General features: G+C 34.6%; 3 protein-coding genes and 1 long non-coding RNA gene across 4 annotated transcripts; 2 read left to right on the top strand and 2 right to left on the bottom strand.

Moving 5' to 3' along the window:
* The first annotated feature begins 423 nt into the window (after nt 1–423).
* On the top strand, nt 424–2,121 carry Mpi (mannose phosphate isomerase). Its single transcript, XM_066390276.1, has 6 exons — nt 424–893; nt 957–1,098; nt 1,155–1,304; nt 1,357–1,524; nt 1,582–1,784; nt 1,842–2,121. The coding sequence occupies exons 1-6, from the start codon at nt 579–581 to the stop codon at nt 2,049–2,051; spliced, it is 1,188 nt and encodes a 395-aa protein (XP_066246373.1). The 5' UTR covers nt 424–578; the 3' UTR covers nt 2,052–2,121.
* A 462-nt stretch (nt 2,122–2,583) lies between these two features.
* Nucleotides 2,584–3,684, bottom strand: LOC136408923 (uncharacterized). The gene is made up of 2 exons (XR_010752137.1): nt 3,492–3,684; nt 2,584–3,128 (listed from the first exon to the last, which is right to left on the bottom strand). It is a non-coding gene; the product is annotated as an uncharacterized lncRNA (long non-coding RNA).
* A 2,400-nt stretch (nt 3,685–6,084) lies between these two features.
* Nucleotides 6,085–8,744, bottom strand: LOC136408859 (uncharacterized). Its single transcript, XM_066390047.1, has 2 exons — nt 8,481–8,744; nt 6,085–7,555 (listed from the first exon to the last, which is right to left on the bottom strand). The coding sequence occupies exons 1-2, from the start codon at nt 8,684–8,686 to the stop codon at nt 6,208–6,210; spliced, it is 1,554 nt and encodes a 517-aa protein (XP_066246144.1). The 5' UTR covers nt 8,687–8,744; the 3' UTR covers nt 6,085–6,207.
* Nucleotides 8,745–12,070: 3,326 nt separating this feature from the next.
* Nucleotides 12,071–14,030, top strand: LOC136408797 (uncharacterized oxidoreductase YrbE-like). The gene is made up of 7 exons (XM_066389962.1): nt 12,071–12,190; nt 12,241–12,320; nt 12,374–12,542; nt 12,595–12,774; nt 12,828–12,955; nt 13,021–13,260; nt 13,706–14,030. The coding sequence occupies exons 1-7, from the start codon at nt 12,108–12,110 to the stop codon at nt 13,987–13,989; spliced, it is 1,164 nt and encodes a 387-aa protein (XP_066246059.1). The 5' UTR covers nt 12,071–12,107; the 3' UTR covers nt 13,990–14,030.
* The last annotated feature ends 3,313 nt before the right edge of the window (nt 14,031–17,343 follow it).

Here is a 17,343-nt window from a genome sequence, read left to right on the forward strand (position 1 = left end):
CGATTTTAGCTTATACAAAATATAAATTGCTTCCTACTAGTGAAACATTACATTAATACTTAAATCATGAAAAAGCATTATTTAGAAAGTCAAAGAAGTTCTAAATTTCTTTCTGCCGATAATCTTCATAATAAATGATAAAGTAGAGTTTAAATTAATTTTGACATTCCAATAAATAGTTTTGCAATATGTTTTAAGACCATTCTTAAATCTTACAATTCATGTTTTTGATTGTACTATTATTTCTCAGTTTTTTTGTAAAATCAAAAACATTTTTTCAATTGTCTATACATAGTCTGCATTAATTACCACACGTAGCTTTAAGCAATATCCAAAAAATTCGCCGTGAAATAACCTAATATTATCTGCTGATTTCGCATGACATTTCTATAATGTAAGGTTATGTTTTTGGTATGATTTTACTACGCTTCAAATTATTTATTTTGTTGATTACAAAATCAACTAATCATATCAATTAAGCTCCTCGTACTCTTTATGAGCTACATAATCGTTATTTTATTTATAAAACACACTTTCACTTACATACGTAGCACTGACACATATTATTTACCATAAAAATGGAATTGCATTGCAAGATACAAAACTACGAATGGGGTAAAAAGGGGCTGGTAAGCAAAGTTGCTCAGCTTCGCAAAAGCGCCGACCCAAGCTTCGAAGTCGACGATCACCTCCCTTATGCTGAGTTCTGGATGGGAACACATGTCAATGCCCCATCAATTATTAAAGCTACTAAAGAAAACTTGTCTGATCTCCTATATAAACACCCTGAATACTTGGGGAGTGAGGTTTTGGCACAGTTTAATCAATTGCCCTTTTTGTTTAAGGTTTTGTCTGTCAGTAAAGCCTTGTCAATTCAAGCACATCCATCCAAAGTAAGTAAATTAAAATTCTATGTTTCAAATACAAATTATCCCTCATATTTGGACAATTTCTAGAAACATGCTGAACAATTACATGCACAATTCCCTGAGATCTACAAAGACCCCAATCACAAGCCTGAGATGGCCATTGCTCTTACAGAATTTGAAGCCCTATGTGGGTTTAGGCCTTGGTCAGAAATTAAGGTTTTTATAAGCAGTAAGAGTTTATATATTTTGAGTCCATTAAAAACAGGGATTGATAATTATTTGTAGATATTTCTGAATTACAGGATATATTTAAAAATATTCAATATACTGATGATGGGCAACTAATTCAGCAAGCTTTCTGGGAAGTGTTGATTTGTCCTAAGGCAAAGATACTAGATGTAATAAATAGTTTACTTACACGGTTTAAAGAATCTAGTATGTTGTCAATCAAGGATTTTGATGTGATATACATTGTGCAATTTTTCAGGCAAAAGTGAGAGGGATTTTCTGTGTGCTGACTTGGTGGAAAAATTGCATTCCCAATATCCTTTTGACAATGGCATATTAATGGTTTATTTTCTTAATTATATTAAATTGAAACCATCTGAAGCAATTTTCTTAGGTGCTAATGAACCTCATGCTTATTTGTTTGGTGGTAAATAAGTCTTAAACTTTTTGATTGACCACATAAAGGACTATCTTATAATTTTAGATTGTATTGAATGTATGGCATGTTCTGACAATGTTGTTAGAGCAGGTTTAACACCCAAATTTATTGATGTGGATACACTGTGTTCCATGCTTATTTATGACGGAGCTCCGCCTCAACAAAAATTACATTTACCCCTCAAAGAGGATAATTTTTCTGTAATTTACAAGCCTCCAGTACCTGATTTTTCTATAGTTCAAATTCAAGTAATAATATTGTGATACTACTAATTAATATTTTTACACCCCAATTATCATTATAAGGTTCCTGCTTTGGAGGAAAGCTTCACTACAAGAGAACGGTGCAGTGCCAGTATATTATTGGTTATCTCAGGAAAATCTCTTATTAAAACTGTCTATGGAGAGCAAACAGTTTCACCTGGAACCGTGTTGTTTTTACCAGCCCAACAAACGATTACTTTCAATAATTTTAAGGATGCTTTGCTGATATATCAAGCTTTGGCAAATGTCTAATTATTGAAGTTATTGGTTGAAATAAAAACACTATAATAAAGTAATAAACTTCTTTGTTGTTAAGTTTTAATGTTTGGTGGTTTTATTTGTTGAATAATGTGGTTTTAAGGAAGTCTAAGCTTGATCATATACCAAATATCCATTACACATTTATCTCTAGTAGTATTCGTATGCTTAATGTGTTCGTGGCCATTTGATCGTAGTAGTTTATTCGAAGTCGAAGATATAATTGTGTGCCACAAATATTTCTACCATATTTATAAATACATCTTTCGTATGCGGCGAGATTTTCCAAATAACATCCAAGATATATTCAAATTCCGTCAACATACCTTTAGGAACATATACCGTCGCAAGTATAATTGATTGAAGAACATTTTACAGATTATATTGTTTTCACAGCACCATAAGTAGGTAAAATAAAAATCATTAATTTGTTTCTTCGTTTCCCATTAAAACATATACTAAATTTTCAGTAAATATTCCAACGTTCTTAAAACTAATATTAAATAAAAAAATTCAAACATGCATCTTAAAAGGGAGCACCAAAAATTCTATCTTTCCTACAGAGTTAATCGTAGTTACAACTAGACGCGACTTCTTTCCATTTGTACTTGCAACTAGGTCACTTACTAAATAAAATTCGAAAAAGACATAAAGAACTAACAATAGAAAAACACTACAGGTATTGCAGACACATACAAAAAAGTTCAAATATCCTATTATAAAAACTTAAAGTCTAAGGAATTCAAAATCTTAACGTCAAATGATTTTAGTCGTATATTCCTTGGGTGGAGAACCTTCCATCCCTTCATCTTGGGCATTTCTGGCACTCTTCGCCTCCTCATCCTCAATATCCTCCTTGATGATAACCGGTAACGCAAATGGTGCAAATGGATTTTGAATGATGCGAGTACGTGTGACTATTTTTTTAGTGCCGTTATTAGTGTGATTATTAAATGGTCCAACAGAAAGTTCAACTTTCTCCTCTGCTGGGCTCGCTGTTGCTTGCGAGGGCCATACCATAATGGACATGGTCATCATAATTATGAGCAACAAACAAATTAGTCGGAAATGCTGAAATACAAAATTTCGAAACGGCATCGTCAAACATTTGAGCCCTTTGGTTTAAAAACAGCAAGAATTTTTGTAAATTTTGCTAAAGGTTTAGCACGAAAAATAGGTCAATTTTTTGTATATTGAATGTCAGAAGTTTGTTTTTGCCATTCTGACAAATTATTTTTTATTAATTTCATCGGGGGAATATAAAAAAGGTATGCGGATTTCACTGTGATTAGGTCCCGTGTTGTAGTTTTAGAAAAAATCCGGTAAATGCAATAAAATTTCAACTAAAAAATTTCTGCATTACATAAATTTAAATTACATTAATCCGCTAAAATCGAATAAAGTATAAATGTACAAATAGGTACAAGTACTTACCATATTAAATTTTTTTCTAACTTGAGCGGACTAAAAAAGTACGGGTACTTTGGCACCGGCGACTAATTTCAGTTGATGAAAGGAATAAACTGTTTATAGGTGAGGACGTATGTACTTGTTCATTTTGCGGCTCAGGGTTCAGGAGAAGTGGCATATACAGACCGACGCATCAGTAGCAATTTACTATTAGTACCATCTATAGTGTATCACAGCCAAAACCGTACACCTTAGAGCTTTACGTGATAATGTTATTTTTTCGGTGAAATTGAATAGTTACCAAAAAAACCTTTGGAGGCAAGAATCAATGTTTATTAATTGTTATTATTACAAAAGTTCAAATGACTTTATTTATAATTAATGAAAAATAGCAGCTGATTGAACGGAAACGAATAAAGTTTGGGTAACAACCAAAACCGTATTGCCGAAGGATTGCCAAACTTGGAATAGTCGTTTCGTCTGGGGAAGTTCCTATTCCAGCTGTATGTATGTACAGGGTGTCTCATATTCGCCTCTCAACGTGGGAATCTCGGACACCGTAAGAGGTACAGAGTCGATTAAATGAAGGCAAAGTTGCCTCTTAATGAGAAGAGTACTTTGCCTTTTTAATTGTTTAAAAACTCCGATCAATTCCGGAGATATCCCGAAAAAACCGAAAATTGCTATTTTATTTTAATTTTTTTCCTGCCTTAAATTACAGAGAAACATGAAAATGGAGAACGCTTTCTTAAGGCACTTTTTTCTGCGTTACAACATAAAAATAGTTTTTCGGAGATATGACGCTTCGGTTTTTCAATATCATCATCAACTTTTTTTTAAAATAGGGACCTGACCATTTTTTTACGGATTCGGCTAGTCATTGATAATCGAAAAACGAGCATGTATCACACTTACCAGTTTGCAACGTCTAGATCAAAAATAGTCGTTGTCAGGAGAAGCAATACCTAAACATTTTTACATTTTGCATTAGTGCATCCTACTTTACTCCACTTTTATGGTAGAAATTGAAAATTCCTACGTCAAAATGAATAGCTCAATAAATAACAAATATTGATCACATGACAGGCATAGACACCTTGCGATTGGTGTCACAGACGCGACCTACCTGTCTATTTTATTTATATTATTATTGCTAAACAGAATATTTCAAAATAAGTGGATGGGTAACCGTAGTGCAGCTCATTGGCCTGCCCGCAGTCCAGACCTGAGTCAACAATCAGAATGTTTAAAATATATTTTCAAAATTAAATTCTAAGGTATACGGTTTTGGCTGTGATACACAATAGGTATATTTAAATGGATATCTAAATGCATTTCCCTGTAGAATGATTGGAATTCCCTGGAAAAGGGTCCTTTTCCACTCATTGTTACAAACGCTTTTATGTGTAGCAAATTTCAATTGGAATTTTTTGTCCTCTGCCTAATACGCCCCTCAAAAAACTAACAAAACCCGAGGGTTATTATTAACCGTGTGATTCGAGCTTAATCTGGCAGTTTTTAATCAAAACTTGGCGTGCGACAAAGAGCACGCGTGCATACATGAATGATGTAACGAGCAGTTTCCCACATCTGCCATGGGACAGATGTGCACGCGACATACTGCCCTAAAAGGGTGCCTTTCCATTGTTTGATGGGCAGAAATAAAGGGTGCATTTCCTCCCCTAATCACCTACTGTGAAAGCTGAATAAAATTGTATTTATTATATCGCCGTGTAAGGGTGGTTTAGACTATCGCCCTGTCTGCACTTGGCTGATCAAGCTGATTGTGCTCTTTCATCTCCTGGTGGATTTTAATTTTGTTTCAGGGACGGTTTTTGGATAGCAACAGATAATGATAAAATAGAAAATAAAGCGCAATTTACAATGTTTTGTCGGATTTTTCAACAATTAACATGCTGATCATTCGTATGAATTCTGCTTAAATTTTTGGAAAATCCTTTTTTTTTATTTGAAATGTTTTTGTCTATATCAAGGAAAATTGAAGTAGCCTAATTGATATTGAAGTCCTGAATTTGATCAGCCCCTTCTTAGATCTTAATATTTAAGTAACATACATGAGTATGTTCTTGTCATGATGTGTTAAATAATTTTTTCATCTAAATTGAACTCTATACTACTATAAAGACTGAAGATATGAAATAAAATCAAAAACAAAGTTTAAATTTTAACACCCTGTATCTTTGTTACTATTAACTTTCGGAATACAACCATTGTGCTGAATCTTAATATTTTGATCGCAGCAATCTGCCGTTGCTTTTTGTCCCATTACTTTTGGAACACCCTATAGAGATCTACCAAGAAGTCCCAAAATTTTACGACCGCGTTTTAAAAAATAATTATTCTAAACGGATTGTGAACATCGCAGATCAAATGCATCTAGATCTTTCCAACATCCTCTCAAAAAGATTTTTATGAATGAAAAAAGTCTATTGGCATTTGGTACTATATTTGGAAGTGGCCATTTTTGCGTCCCCTTCCGGAAAGATTGCAAAATCATGTGATACATGAGGAATAATTAATAATTAATTAAAGAAAGGAATTGATAAATAAAAAGTTCTTTAAAAAATAAACACAATAAAATGAAAATATTGCCTATTTATTTCATTTAAAGTTTTTTTTATCAATTCTAAGACAATCAATACGAATCACTTAAATGTACAAATACTGGAAATAAACGAATGGCCATATCACTAAAATGTACTTCAGTTCTCTTTCCATATCAATCCGAAAGAAACATTTTAAGTATAACAGTGAAAAAGGTAAATTCGTTTTTCAACAGTATAAAGAAATTACAGTCTGACTTTCTATATTTTTCGTTTTCGCAAATTTTCGTTAATACGTTCACATTATCGTAGTTGTGACTAACAACACACTTGTAAGTATTATCTTTTTGTTGGTACTTGTGTTCTACCACGAATCGAATGTCGTCCCTAGTAACTACAAAAATGCGCCCATCTTTGGAAAACCGACTCGGGTCATAAAGGATCGAATTCGACCTCTGGAAGGTGTCATTATCCTGCTTTTTTTCCCCGAAATAGCGCCAGATATTCTCTTTGTCGGTTAATCTTCTGTGACTGTTCAAAGCACAACAATCTTCATGCTCCAGCAAATCCCACGCTTTATAATACCTTCCGCATTGGAATTTGCAAAAGAAGTTTAAGCTGTAGTGCCTGGCCATTTCTCCGGAACGCCTTAAATGAGGAAGCGAACATCTGGGACAAACAGTACAGATACCGTAGGAATGGCATTGGCCACACACCGAATAGCTGCAACTTGCACAGAAGAATATATTCTTGTATCTTCCTGACACTGCCAAATAGTTTTCGCAAAAATTGCAGGTGATCATAACACTCACTCCGGAACTGCTATCGACTATGCTTTTTTGATCTCTGGAGAGATCGTAGGACGATAAATGGGTCTTTCCAAATTTCGATCTAAACAAGTCGTCCATGAACATGTCTGGTAACTGTCTCGTTGGCAATTTTGAGGAGTCATGCACATACTGAATCTCAACTTCATCATTATCATTATTAATTTCCTCCTTTGGCTTTATAGCATGGAATTGTAGCATGTGCTGGGTGTCCAAAAACAGCTCGAACTTACACTCAAGCCTTTGAACATTTCCAATTAAATTGACCGAAACTGAAAATTCTGCAGAATCATCGTCAAAATCCTGACACTTCATAAGATGACTGCTGAACACCTCGGAGTTCTCTCGGCTTGACTTTCCATTGAAAATTCTAATTAGATACTCAACTCTATTGGTTCTGGAAGACATAACTTTCAACGTTAAATGAACATCATTTACCACCATGTGGATTAACACAAAAATGTTTTTGGTAACATTGCAGTAGATATAAAATTGATTCATATTTGGGGACAGTTTGATTAGAGGCTCATTGAGAACATTTTTCCAGTGGCTGGATTTGAAGTGATTGACCAACGATAAAGGTATGTAGCAAACGTTAACTTCAGGACAAAGAGGGCAGTGGATTTTTGATGCTGGACATGTTAATTCGTGTTTGGTGGTTTCCTGGTAGGTTAGAAGTTGACCACAACCGTCGAATCTATAAGAGGATATACAGAGTATTAAAAAAGAGTGAGAAATATTTAAAAAGATAGTAGTATGGATCAATATAAACAAAAAAGTCTTAGTAAATTTGGGATCGCAAACTAACGGTTTCGAAGATATGGAAGCTTAATATTTTTTGAAACATTTATTTATAATTGTTTATTAGTTATTTATTATATACAGTGTCCTTTATTCGGCTTTCAACAAGGGGATCTTGGAAACCGTAGAAGATACAGAGTCGGTCAAATAGAGGCAAAGTTGTGTCTTTATGAGAAGAGTATTCTGCCTTTTTAATTTTTTAAAAATTTCGGTTACTTCCGGAAATATCTGGAAAAAAATGAAATTGCTATTTCTCATTTTTTTCTACTTTAAATTACAGAGAAATATGAGGATGGAGAACACTTTCTTAAGACATTTTTTAAGACATTTGTAAAAAAAGGTTAGGTCCCTATTTAAAAAAAAAGTTGATGATGGTATTGAAATACCGAAACGTCGTATCTCCGAAAAACTATTTTCATATTCTACCGCGGGGAAAATGCCTTAAGAAAGTGTTCTCCATTTTTATATTTCTCTGTAATTTAAAGTAGAACAAAAAAAAGAAAATAGCTATTTTCGTTTTTTTCCGGATATCTCCCGAAATAGTGGGAATTTAAAAAAACTAAAAAGGCAAACTACTTCTCTCATATAGACACAATTTTCTCTCCTTTTAACCGACCTTGTATCACTTACGATCTCCGAGATCCTCATGTTAAGGGTCAAATATAGAACATTTTGTATATAATAAATAACTAATAAATATTTCGAAAAAGAATAACCTTCCATATCTCCGAAACTCTTACCAGCAATTTGCACAGAAACGTTGAAATAGAGCTGGAGGGTTGGTTTCTATAAAAAGTAGCTTAATGAAGTTTTCTTCGTACCTGTTTATACATGGAAACCAGATTTTCTCAGCTATGGCGTTATATTGAGAAAAACCACCTCCGTCCTTATCTCTGCTGCAACGCCCGCACTTAACTTCGTGAATAACTCCATTCCGATAAGACTTCACAGGTCCACAAGACAAGTAAAGCTTACATAGAGTGCAAATTTGATTCTGCAGGAATCGATCTGGCAAAACTACGCTCATAATGACATATTTTCAATTATTTCAGACGTTTATTTTCTTATTCTTTATATCGAACAAACCAAATAATCCACATATATACAGACCTAGATAAGACTGTTTTATTTTCACGCTATGGTAAAATAAAGATAAGAAATTGTGTATTGCAGACATGGTTGCCGGATTGTTGTAAATTGTTAAAAATTATTGGATTAATAAAATTAAATGTATCAAATTCCTGCTAACATTAAAAACCAAATTCCTGCGGTATTGGGTGCTGGTAATAATAAGCGGAGCATAGAGTTCCTATCGAGTTAGAAATAGAGCCCTATAGTAATTGCATCATAGTGCTATTTCCATGGGAGCTATGTTCCTGTAAAACATATCATTAAGTAGTTCAATAATTTGCTTTTAAATGTCCAAAAATGAAAGTCTGGGTCACTTCAACAAGAGTGCAATTTTCACAAAAACGTTGAAAAGACGACACGTTGTATATGCAGATACGGTTTCTTGCTTTCCGTGTACTTTTTTTTCGAAATAAAGTTACCTTACTTCGATCTATTGAACCTAAGGCTCTATATCTCAGACATCATTGAAAATATGACAGCGCAGTTTTCGCAAAATCGAAGTTTTTCAAAAAACGAGCCCTTAAAAACTACATGTCGTTTTATCTATCTAATCTAAAAATGGCCAATTTTTTTTTCAATACAGTTCAAATCTAATCACCTTATAGATTTTCTGATAAAAGAAAGATCATCAGAATCGTGAAAAAACTACTGAAATTTCAGGTGAATATTTCGAAGCACATTAAAGGAGGGCAAAATTTATAATTCATGCTGTTTTCTTCGAGTTTAGAATTTTAACTGATCTTTCCTAAAGTAAAACCCAACACATCATAAAATTCATAAACTGGCATCCGGATAATACTTCCGTTTCCACTGTTTCCAGACTTTTCGGATTATGGAAAAGATACCTATTAAATTCGGCCCTATAAACCGAGCTCTTGTGCACAAAAGAACCGAAAGAGCTTACAAATGGGAAATTTAATGCGTCGGCGGTTTTATAAGGGAAATAGCTACCCCAATGGCTGCTGGTTTTTCCGATGTGTGTTCATATTAATTGAGTTCTCAAGTCGTGCAGAATTAAAAAGTCCAGCTATTGGTCAAAAATAATATCTGAGCATTTCCACATACTTCAACAAATAATTACATACAAGTTTCCAAAAGCTGTAGTGAAGAGACACCTATTATTATTAACACCCCTACTAAATCGACAAGTATTTTGGACCGATCACAAAATCCCCTCGATTGTTCTATAGCACGCGTGTTTCGGGGGGTAACTCAAGCCCCCGGAGGCCATCTGTCATTTCGTAGTTACGGTACCGCAGCTCCCTTGCGGATGCATCATGGTGACTAAACGTATTGGTTTTCTGATTAAGAGAGCCCTTAGTATACTCGGAAATCAAATAGAATCTGTATATACAGGGTGATTGGGTATATATCACCCTACTCTTGCCGATTTTATCAAATACTGTTAAATACAAAAGTTGTCATATACAACCCGAGGTTATCGCTGGATGGATTTTTAAATTCACCAGATGTTTCAAAAAAGCCACAGGAGACGAAGTTACGATGTTTCAAATCGAAGACATAAAATTTTATTCAAAAACGAGCTCAACCCTCGTCTAGAAAATGTTGCGTTATTGGTGCGGCAGCGAGCTTGGTTTGAGATAGAAACATGTTTAGTTCATAACGATAGACAGGTAAATGTGTGGCTAAACTAAAATTATTCGGGTAAATGGATAGGACGCTATGGTTCCATCAGATGGCCCCCGAGAAGTTCGGAGCTCACACCTCTGGATTTTTATGTTTGAGGTCATAACATTCAATAACCTAAAATCTGAAGTGTATTCGCAACCCATCAACTTCAGAGAAGAACTGATAAGATTAATACAAGAAGCGTGTAAGTCCATGCGCGAAAATCCGCGAGAAATTGGTCGAACTTTTAATTCGATTTAGCAACGAAACAGATTATGTATTCGAAAGGAGGATGAATATTTTGAACCGTTTTTGCTTTAAACATATCAATTTATTTTAATTAATTAATTATTAATAATAATATTATTTACGTTTAATATGTATTTCGTTAAATTTTTGACAATCAATAAATTTTCTGAAAATCAAGAATTTTTAATGTGGTTTTCGAATATCTCTAAAACAGTCGAATATCAGATCATTAGTCTATTACATTTTTTATTGGAAATAAGCTATATCGTGCGGCTCTAATTGTAGTTTCTGAGAGAAACAGCTATCAATTTCATAAAAAATATAATACAAACTCAATTAACACTATCACTACCGGGTTGAATTTCAGTATTCATGGTATCTATCAAGATTAATGGTATTTTTGGCATTTCTGTATTTTGTATCCACGTATTATTGATATTCCGTAATTTATAATAAATTTGAATCAGTGGTACACGATGTGTACCACTGGCTTTTCGCCGCTGGTGGTACACACCATGCACCGTCGAGTCCGCTCAAGGAAACTCGATGGTACACAGTGTATACCGCCGGCACTGAACGTGTTAAATAGTACATAAACACTGAAAAAACTTGTTTGTTAATAGGAAATTGGTTTGTTTTCGATTTTGTCCTCACAAACAGTTTTCGGTAAAAAAAAGTTTACAGCGGGGGTGGATAATTGGAGCCGTACGGTATAATCATCCCTTGGAATATTTTCCTCTCGTCATCGAATACCTTGTATACATATAAAGTGTATGTTTTTGACGACAAAGCTAAATTAAACCTGGCCGGATATTTATCATTACCGACTTTATGCGCAAAGCGCCTTGTTTGCCTTATTACCTAATGGCCAATCTTCCTAATTAAGGAACGGTTCTTAATTTGCTAGCAAATGGTGCTTTGGACCCTCCCAACAACACTTTTTAAGCTCTTTATGTTGGTTATCTCACTAAACATGAAACGACATTATGAAAATAATCATAAAAGGTCAAAATTGTTGATTTGTGCTATATATAATATATAATTGTTGTTATTTGGTCCTTCACAAACGGATATTTAGAGATTGACGACATTACCTAATAGTAATTATCTAAAAGCCAATTGAATCGGTGTTCATTAGTGCAACAGAAATTAGAGATATGAATTTCTTTACATGGGGATCAACAGAATAATTTTTTTAGCCTTTCTTAAAAATATGCATTTAATTTTGTTCCGAGGTAACTCAATTTTGTTGCTATGTAACCCTTTATCTAAAAACACCTTTAAGTCCTGAAAAAACTTAAATTTGAGCTACAGAACCTTGTATAAATAGACATTATTATATGAGACACACCTTGTAATTTATTGTGTAATATATACTTGCGTTTAATATGAAACCAGCCAATTTCGAAACAGCATCATTTCCTCATTTTAATATTATAATGGCTACTGAGAAATATAAATTACCATCCCCCTACACCTACGAAGCTCCTCCACCTCCTAAAGAAGATGAAATTTACTACCAGTAAATACTCATATTGGTATATTATGAAATATTAAAAACAACCCTTTCAGACATATTTCTGACTTGAAACTTGGGACGAAAGGCAGTAACCAAGTGTACGGAGTGGCGATTTTCGGCATAGGAAGAGCTGGTAAAAACAGCACAATAAAATCCCAAAAAGTTCACAAATTTTTAAATTTTTAGGTACCATTCATTTGGCGAATTTGACCTCACTACATAGGGTAAAATTGCTTTATGTCGTGGATGATGAAACCAGCAAACTTGAAAGCATTAAAAGGTACTATAATATCGACTCAAATGCCACCAAACTTATCACTAGCAAAGACGCAGATCAGATTTATAAAGACCAAAGGTAAGTTTTATTGAAATTCTTATACTACACAGAATTTACCACTTTTGCTCAGAGTGAACTTCGTAATAATATCATCTCCCACCTACACCCATGAGGCCATTTTGGAGCAATCTCTCACCTATGGCAAAGCAACGTTTTGCGAGAAACCCATAGCGGAAAGCATTGAAAAGACCAAGAAGCTCTTCGATTTAGCTAAAAAGATGAACGTACCTTTGTTTAGTGCTTTCAACAGGTAATAGAATTCTCTTGAGTTACCAAACTACATACTATGTGTGACATTTCAAGGAGATTTGACCCTTCCTACCAGAATCTCAGGAACAGAATTCGAGGTGGTGAAGTGGGAAAAATTTTAACGGTCAAAGTTTGCAGTAGAGATTCACCTTTGCCTACTATAGATTATCTCAGCATTTCTGGTAAGTATTCGTTTTCTAATGTGTGTAAATAAGTATTTTTTGAATACTCTCCAACTAACAAATAGGTGGGATCTTCCATGACTGCGCGGTTCACGATATAGATCAACTCCTCTACTCCCTAGGCGAACTTCCTCTTAAAATTTCTTGCATTGCCAACTCAAACATTCCTGAAATAAAAGCGATAGATGACTTCGACACAGTAGCCATTATCATGTCTTTTCCTAGTGGGGCTGTAGGCATAATCGACTTAAGCCGGCAATGCTGCTTCGGGTATGACCAGAGACTTGAGGTGTTCGGAGAGAAAGGTATATCATGATAAATTTTAAAAAACTTAATTTTATTAACAAAATTATAAAGATCACCTCTGGGGGCTCATAAAAGCTAAAAACGTGTCTGGCGAATATTAAGTTTCGCGATTTATGGGTTAATCATGTTCGTTAACTCTGTCGTATTGAAAGAAATTTTCCCGCGGGAACGCTTGGAAATTCTCCCCACCGGGAGCTCGTTTATTAAAGAGGCTTATGGAGTCGCAGATTGGATAAATGTTTGCTTTAACATATGCTTTTTGCATTGTATTTTAATATCAGAATTCCCAAAAAATGGCAACAAGACACCGGTCATTTGTTTTTAAAGCACTATTGCCTCAAATAAAGTGACACTGACTGTCAAAGAAACACAATGTTGCCAAATTGTGACAATTATCCTTAAACATTTCTTTCTACTACCAAATTCAGTAGGCGGTTTTTACAGGTATGTTGAAAGTGGAGAATCGCTCCCCAGTTGGCACCGTTGAAGCCTTTACCCACGAAAGCATAAAAAGAGCCCCTATAGACTACTCATTCCCATCCAGATACGGAGAAGCTTACAAAAGAGAACTTCTCCATTTTATCGATGTTTTGGATGGCAATGATAAACTCCTGGTCACCCCGGAGGTAAACTTGGCAGTTTCAAAAATTGCTACTGCAGCGGAGGAATCTGCGCGAACTGGAAAAATCATCAGCCTTAGTTGGACTAAAGAGGAGTCCATTGATTGAAGGAAATTGAAATAAAAATTGAGTAATTCTCCAAAGCAAAATCTTTTTGTGGGCCGCGAATCGATATAGCTAGGAGAGGGACCGCGTGCGTGGGAAGCCCCTTAACCTACCCCAAATCCCGGGCCGACCCTTCGACGACGAGGGGTCGGAGTGCACACAAAAGACACCCCCCTTTCTGAATAAATGATGACTCATTCACTTGTAGCTGTACGAATTGATGACTACGCAGTTGCCGGATAATATGAATAGGATTTTTTTGTTCGCTTATGTTTTAATAGAATTCGGAGCTGGATTAGGCAGGCCCGTCTTCTGATTCACTACGGGGTTAGGAGAAGAGATTTTATTGAATATATGGAGATGAAGGGACTGAGTTTACCAAAAGCAAAAAAGGAATTCATTCAAGTTATTGAAAAAAAAAATTCGGGTTAGATAAGTTAGGTCAAATAAGGTACAAAAAAATATAGTCATGTTAATTCGGAATACGAAGTAAATTTCCTTTGGGTCAGTTTCGGTTATTCCAAAAATTCTATTCAGGACACTTCTATCTAAATAAATGTCCCTCAGTGTGTTTAGAAGAAGGAGAAGCTTGCTGAACAACTGAGAACGATCGAATGAAAGGAAAAAAAGTAAAATGATCTTTATTGTACTTGTCAGTAGGATATGGTTAAGAAAAGCTGTAGTGGCATTAGAGAAATTACGAAAAGTGTTGTTGACTTTTCCTGCGCTCTCTTTCAAAACTGACAGGGAGCAGCATCATTCTGGCATTTGAGGGAGACAGCATTGAATATGCAATAACGGGAAAACCAAAATAAGACGTTCCTTATCGGAATTCTTGAGTAGCATATAATGGAACTGATATACCGGGTGTTTCTGCAAAGTAGTGGCTTCCATTCGTATTTCAAGTATTGTGCAAAACATTTGCAGTGACATCCGGAATACGGACTAGTCAAAGACATTGTATTACACATGTACATTGTCCTCTATGTTCCAGTAAGCTCTTCATGGACACAATATATTCTGTAAGCTGATTAAATAAATTCCTTTAAAAAATACACGTTTTGGTCATCAAAATTTCTTGATATTGTGGTGAATGAAAGTTTTCTACTCTCCGTATAATTGTAATTGTTAATTAGATTAAACTTAAAACCAATGAAAACTAATAATTAAATAAATATTTTTTTAAGCAGGTTGTTATTCGACTTAGTTTTAGCTTCGATATGAATTTCGAAATTTGCATAGAATTGTATGCGTTCTTTCTATTATAGGCATAATACAAAATGAAAATGATATAGGCAAAGTTTGAGGACCTTGAAGGAAAAACCAAGGAAAAGTACCAAATATTGGATTTAAAATTGAAAAAAGATTTTTGATGAAGGCGATTTATTTTGTAATAAAACGAAATCGAAAATTCGACAATTTGGCAAGGTAAATAAGCCATAAAACACAATAGTCTTGCAAACCTCAAACCCTCTTAAATCATTCCATCGGGTACAAAGTAAAACGCTAATGAACTGAATCCCCGAGGGCTGCTAAGGCATCATTTCCTAGTATTAGACATCCCCTGATTAAACAATATTTCTGGAAGAAACGTGCCCTTGGCCCCTTCTACTCCCCCTTCTACTCCTGAAGCCTTCGAAATTATAATGCCGCTATAATTTATACCGAGGAACGTCAGGGAGGATAATTTATCCACTTTATGGCATTTCGGTTATTGCTTTTCCGATAAACAACTCGAATGCCGCGAAGAGATACCCCCGTGGAGAGTTTTCTGATAAAACATTATCGTCCCACCTTGTCTGCTCTGTCTGCTTTTGATACGCATATCAACCTTTAATGCTCATTAAATATCAGCTGCTTATTGTAACTCTCTTACTCAATTCGTTTTTTAGAAAATTATGCAAATGACTAGGCCGAACACAAAGGATTAAGACCAACTGGTTCTGGTTTAAAATCATACAGTCGAAATGCATATATTGTCTATATGGGTGGATGCATTCCATTGAACATACGTGTTGAATGGGATGTGTGATTACACCCATAGAACTGGTTATGGGATGAAATTTAGGAGTGTAATGAATGAGATGGTACTTGATTGTTATAATGGGGAGACTTATCTAATCGATCTCTTAAAGATCCTTTTAGGGGACAGTGATAATTGTTTCTTGTATATCTGGTTGCCTATGCAAGAATTAGGTACAACGGTAATGCACAACGTACGAGGACAATTTCAAAAGTTCCAAATTTAAATTTAAGAGTTATTCATCTGAAATTTACACCAATATTTTCAGTTACCTCGACGTTTCTTAATTTCGTTTTCCGAGTATTCTTATGGTTTCCGATTAATAATACAGGCCTGTGGAAAAAATCTTTGTTGCCACTTTTTAATTCTTGGGGTGGCTTTATTTAATCCTTATATAAGTACGCCAAATATAATTTTATTTCTTTGTAAAACGTAGGATTTTGCAGGAAAATACGTTTCTTTCCAAAAATTCTTATATTTTTACACTATAAAATATTGATTTAGTTAATTCGTAAACTCATTGGATTCTATTTGCAAATACATAAAAAAATGTTCTTGGCTCCTTATTTTCTCATTTTTACTAGCTTGAACTATAATAAGAGGAATATTCATGTTTTAGCAAGAGATAAAAATAGCTATCCTTAATTCACTTTTTTTTTGCTTCCTTTTTGTAAGAAATCTACTTTAGTTCTTTTTATGAGCAGTGCCTGCCGAGCGTTCCCGTTTGAGATACTAGCAGTTATCCGCCATCATACTATCATAACGTCCCATAACCCCTGATATCGATGCTCCATTTCTTTGATGTCTTGATGAAGGCGTTTTCTATGCAATTCGCTAACTTCACCAAGATTATTGGAGAAATAGTCTAAATAGTTATGCGGAAAGTGCAATTTCATACTCAAGTTGCACTCCATTTTTTAAAAGATTGTTATCAATTCTTGCACGATTATCTATAACTTGCAGATTTTTCGTTTCTTAAAAAACTTGCGGCAACGTTTTTTAAAGATCCCAACCACTACTTTTCACTTGGTTCCATGGTATTCAAGTTCTCGTCTTTCATTAAATTATGTATTTGAGGAACAATCTAATCTGTTAGGCTAATCTACATTGATCCCTTTTTGATATAAAAAATGTGTACATAATTAATAGAAACAGGCACCATACTTATTAAGTGCTTTCACAAACTGTTTCATGAAACCCAACTTTCGGTGTGCAGAAGATAGTAAAACTTTTTTTGAATGAACCAAGCTTTTGCTTACTATATTTTTCTCTCCCTGAATCATATTTTTTCTGTCAGGCATATCTATTGTAGTCCAGTATTTATCGCGAGCCCT

This window comes from Euwallacea similis, chromosome 5, assembly GCF_039881205.1.
Source record: "Euwallacea similis isolate ESF13 chromosome 5, ESF131.1, whole genome shotgun sequence".
Classification (NCBI taxonomy): domain Eukaryota; kingdom Metazoa; phylum Arthropoda; class Insecta; order Coleoptera; family Curculionidae; genus Euwallacea; species Euwallacea similis.

Coding starts and splice junctions, on each gene's coding strand:
- Mpi (XM_066390276.1), top strand. CDS start 579: ATGGAATTGCATTGCAAGATACAAAACTACGAATGGGGTAAAAAGGGG. Junction 1,099..1,154: donor AATTAAGGTTTTTATAAGCA/GTAAGAGTTTAT, acceptor AATTATTTGTAG/ATATTTCTGAATTACAGGAT. Junction 1,785..1,841: donor TTTCTATAGTTCAAATTCAA/GTAATAATATTG, acceptor TATCATTATAAG/GTTCCTGCTTTGGAGGAAAG.
- LOC136408859 (XM_066390047.1), bottom strand. CDS start 8,686: ATGAGCGTAGTTTTGCCAGATCGATTCCTGCAGAATCAAATTTGCACT. Junction 7,556..8,480: donor TGGTTTCCATGTATAAACAG/GTACGAAGAAAA, acceptor ATCCTCTTATAG/ATTCGACGGTTGTGGTCAAC.
- LOC136408797 (XM_066389962.1), top strand. CDS start 12,108: ATGGCTACTGAGAAATATAAATTACCATCCCCCTACACCTACGAAGCT. Junction 12,543..12,594: donor CAGATTTATAAAGACCAAAG/GTAAGTTTTATT, acceptor ACTTTTGCTCAG/AGTGAACTTCGTAATAATAT. Junction 12,775..12,827: donor TTGTTTAGTGCTTTCAACAG/GTAATAGAATTC, acceptor TGACATTTCAAG/GAGATTTGACCCTTCCTACC.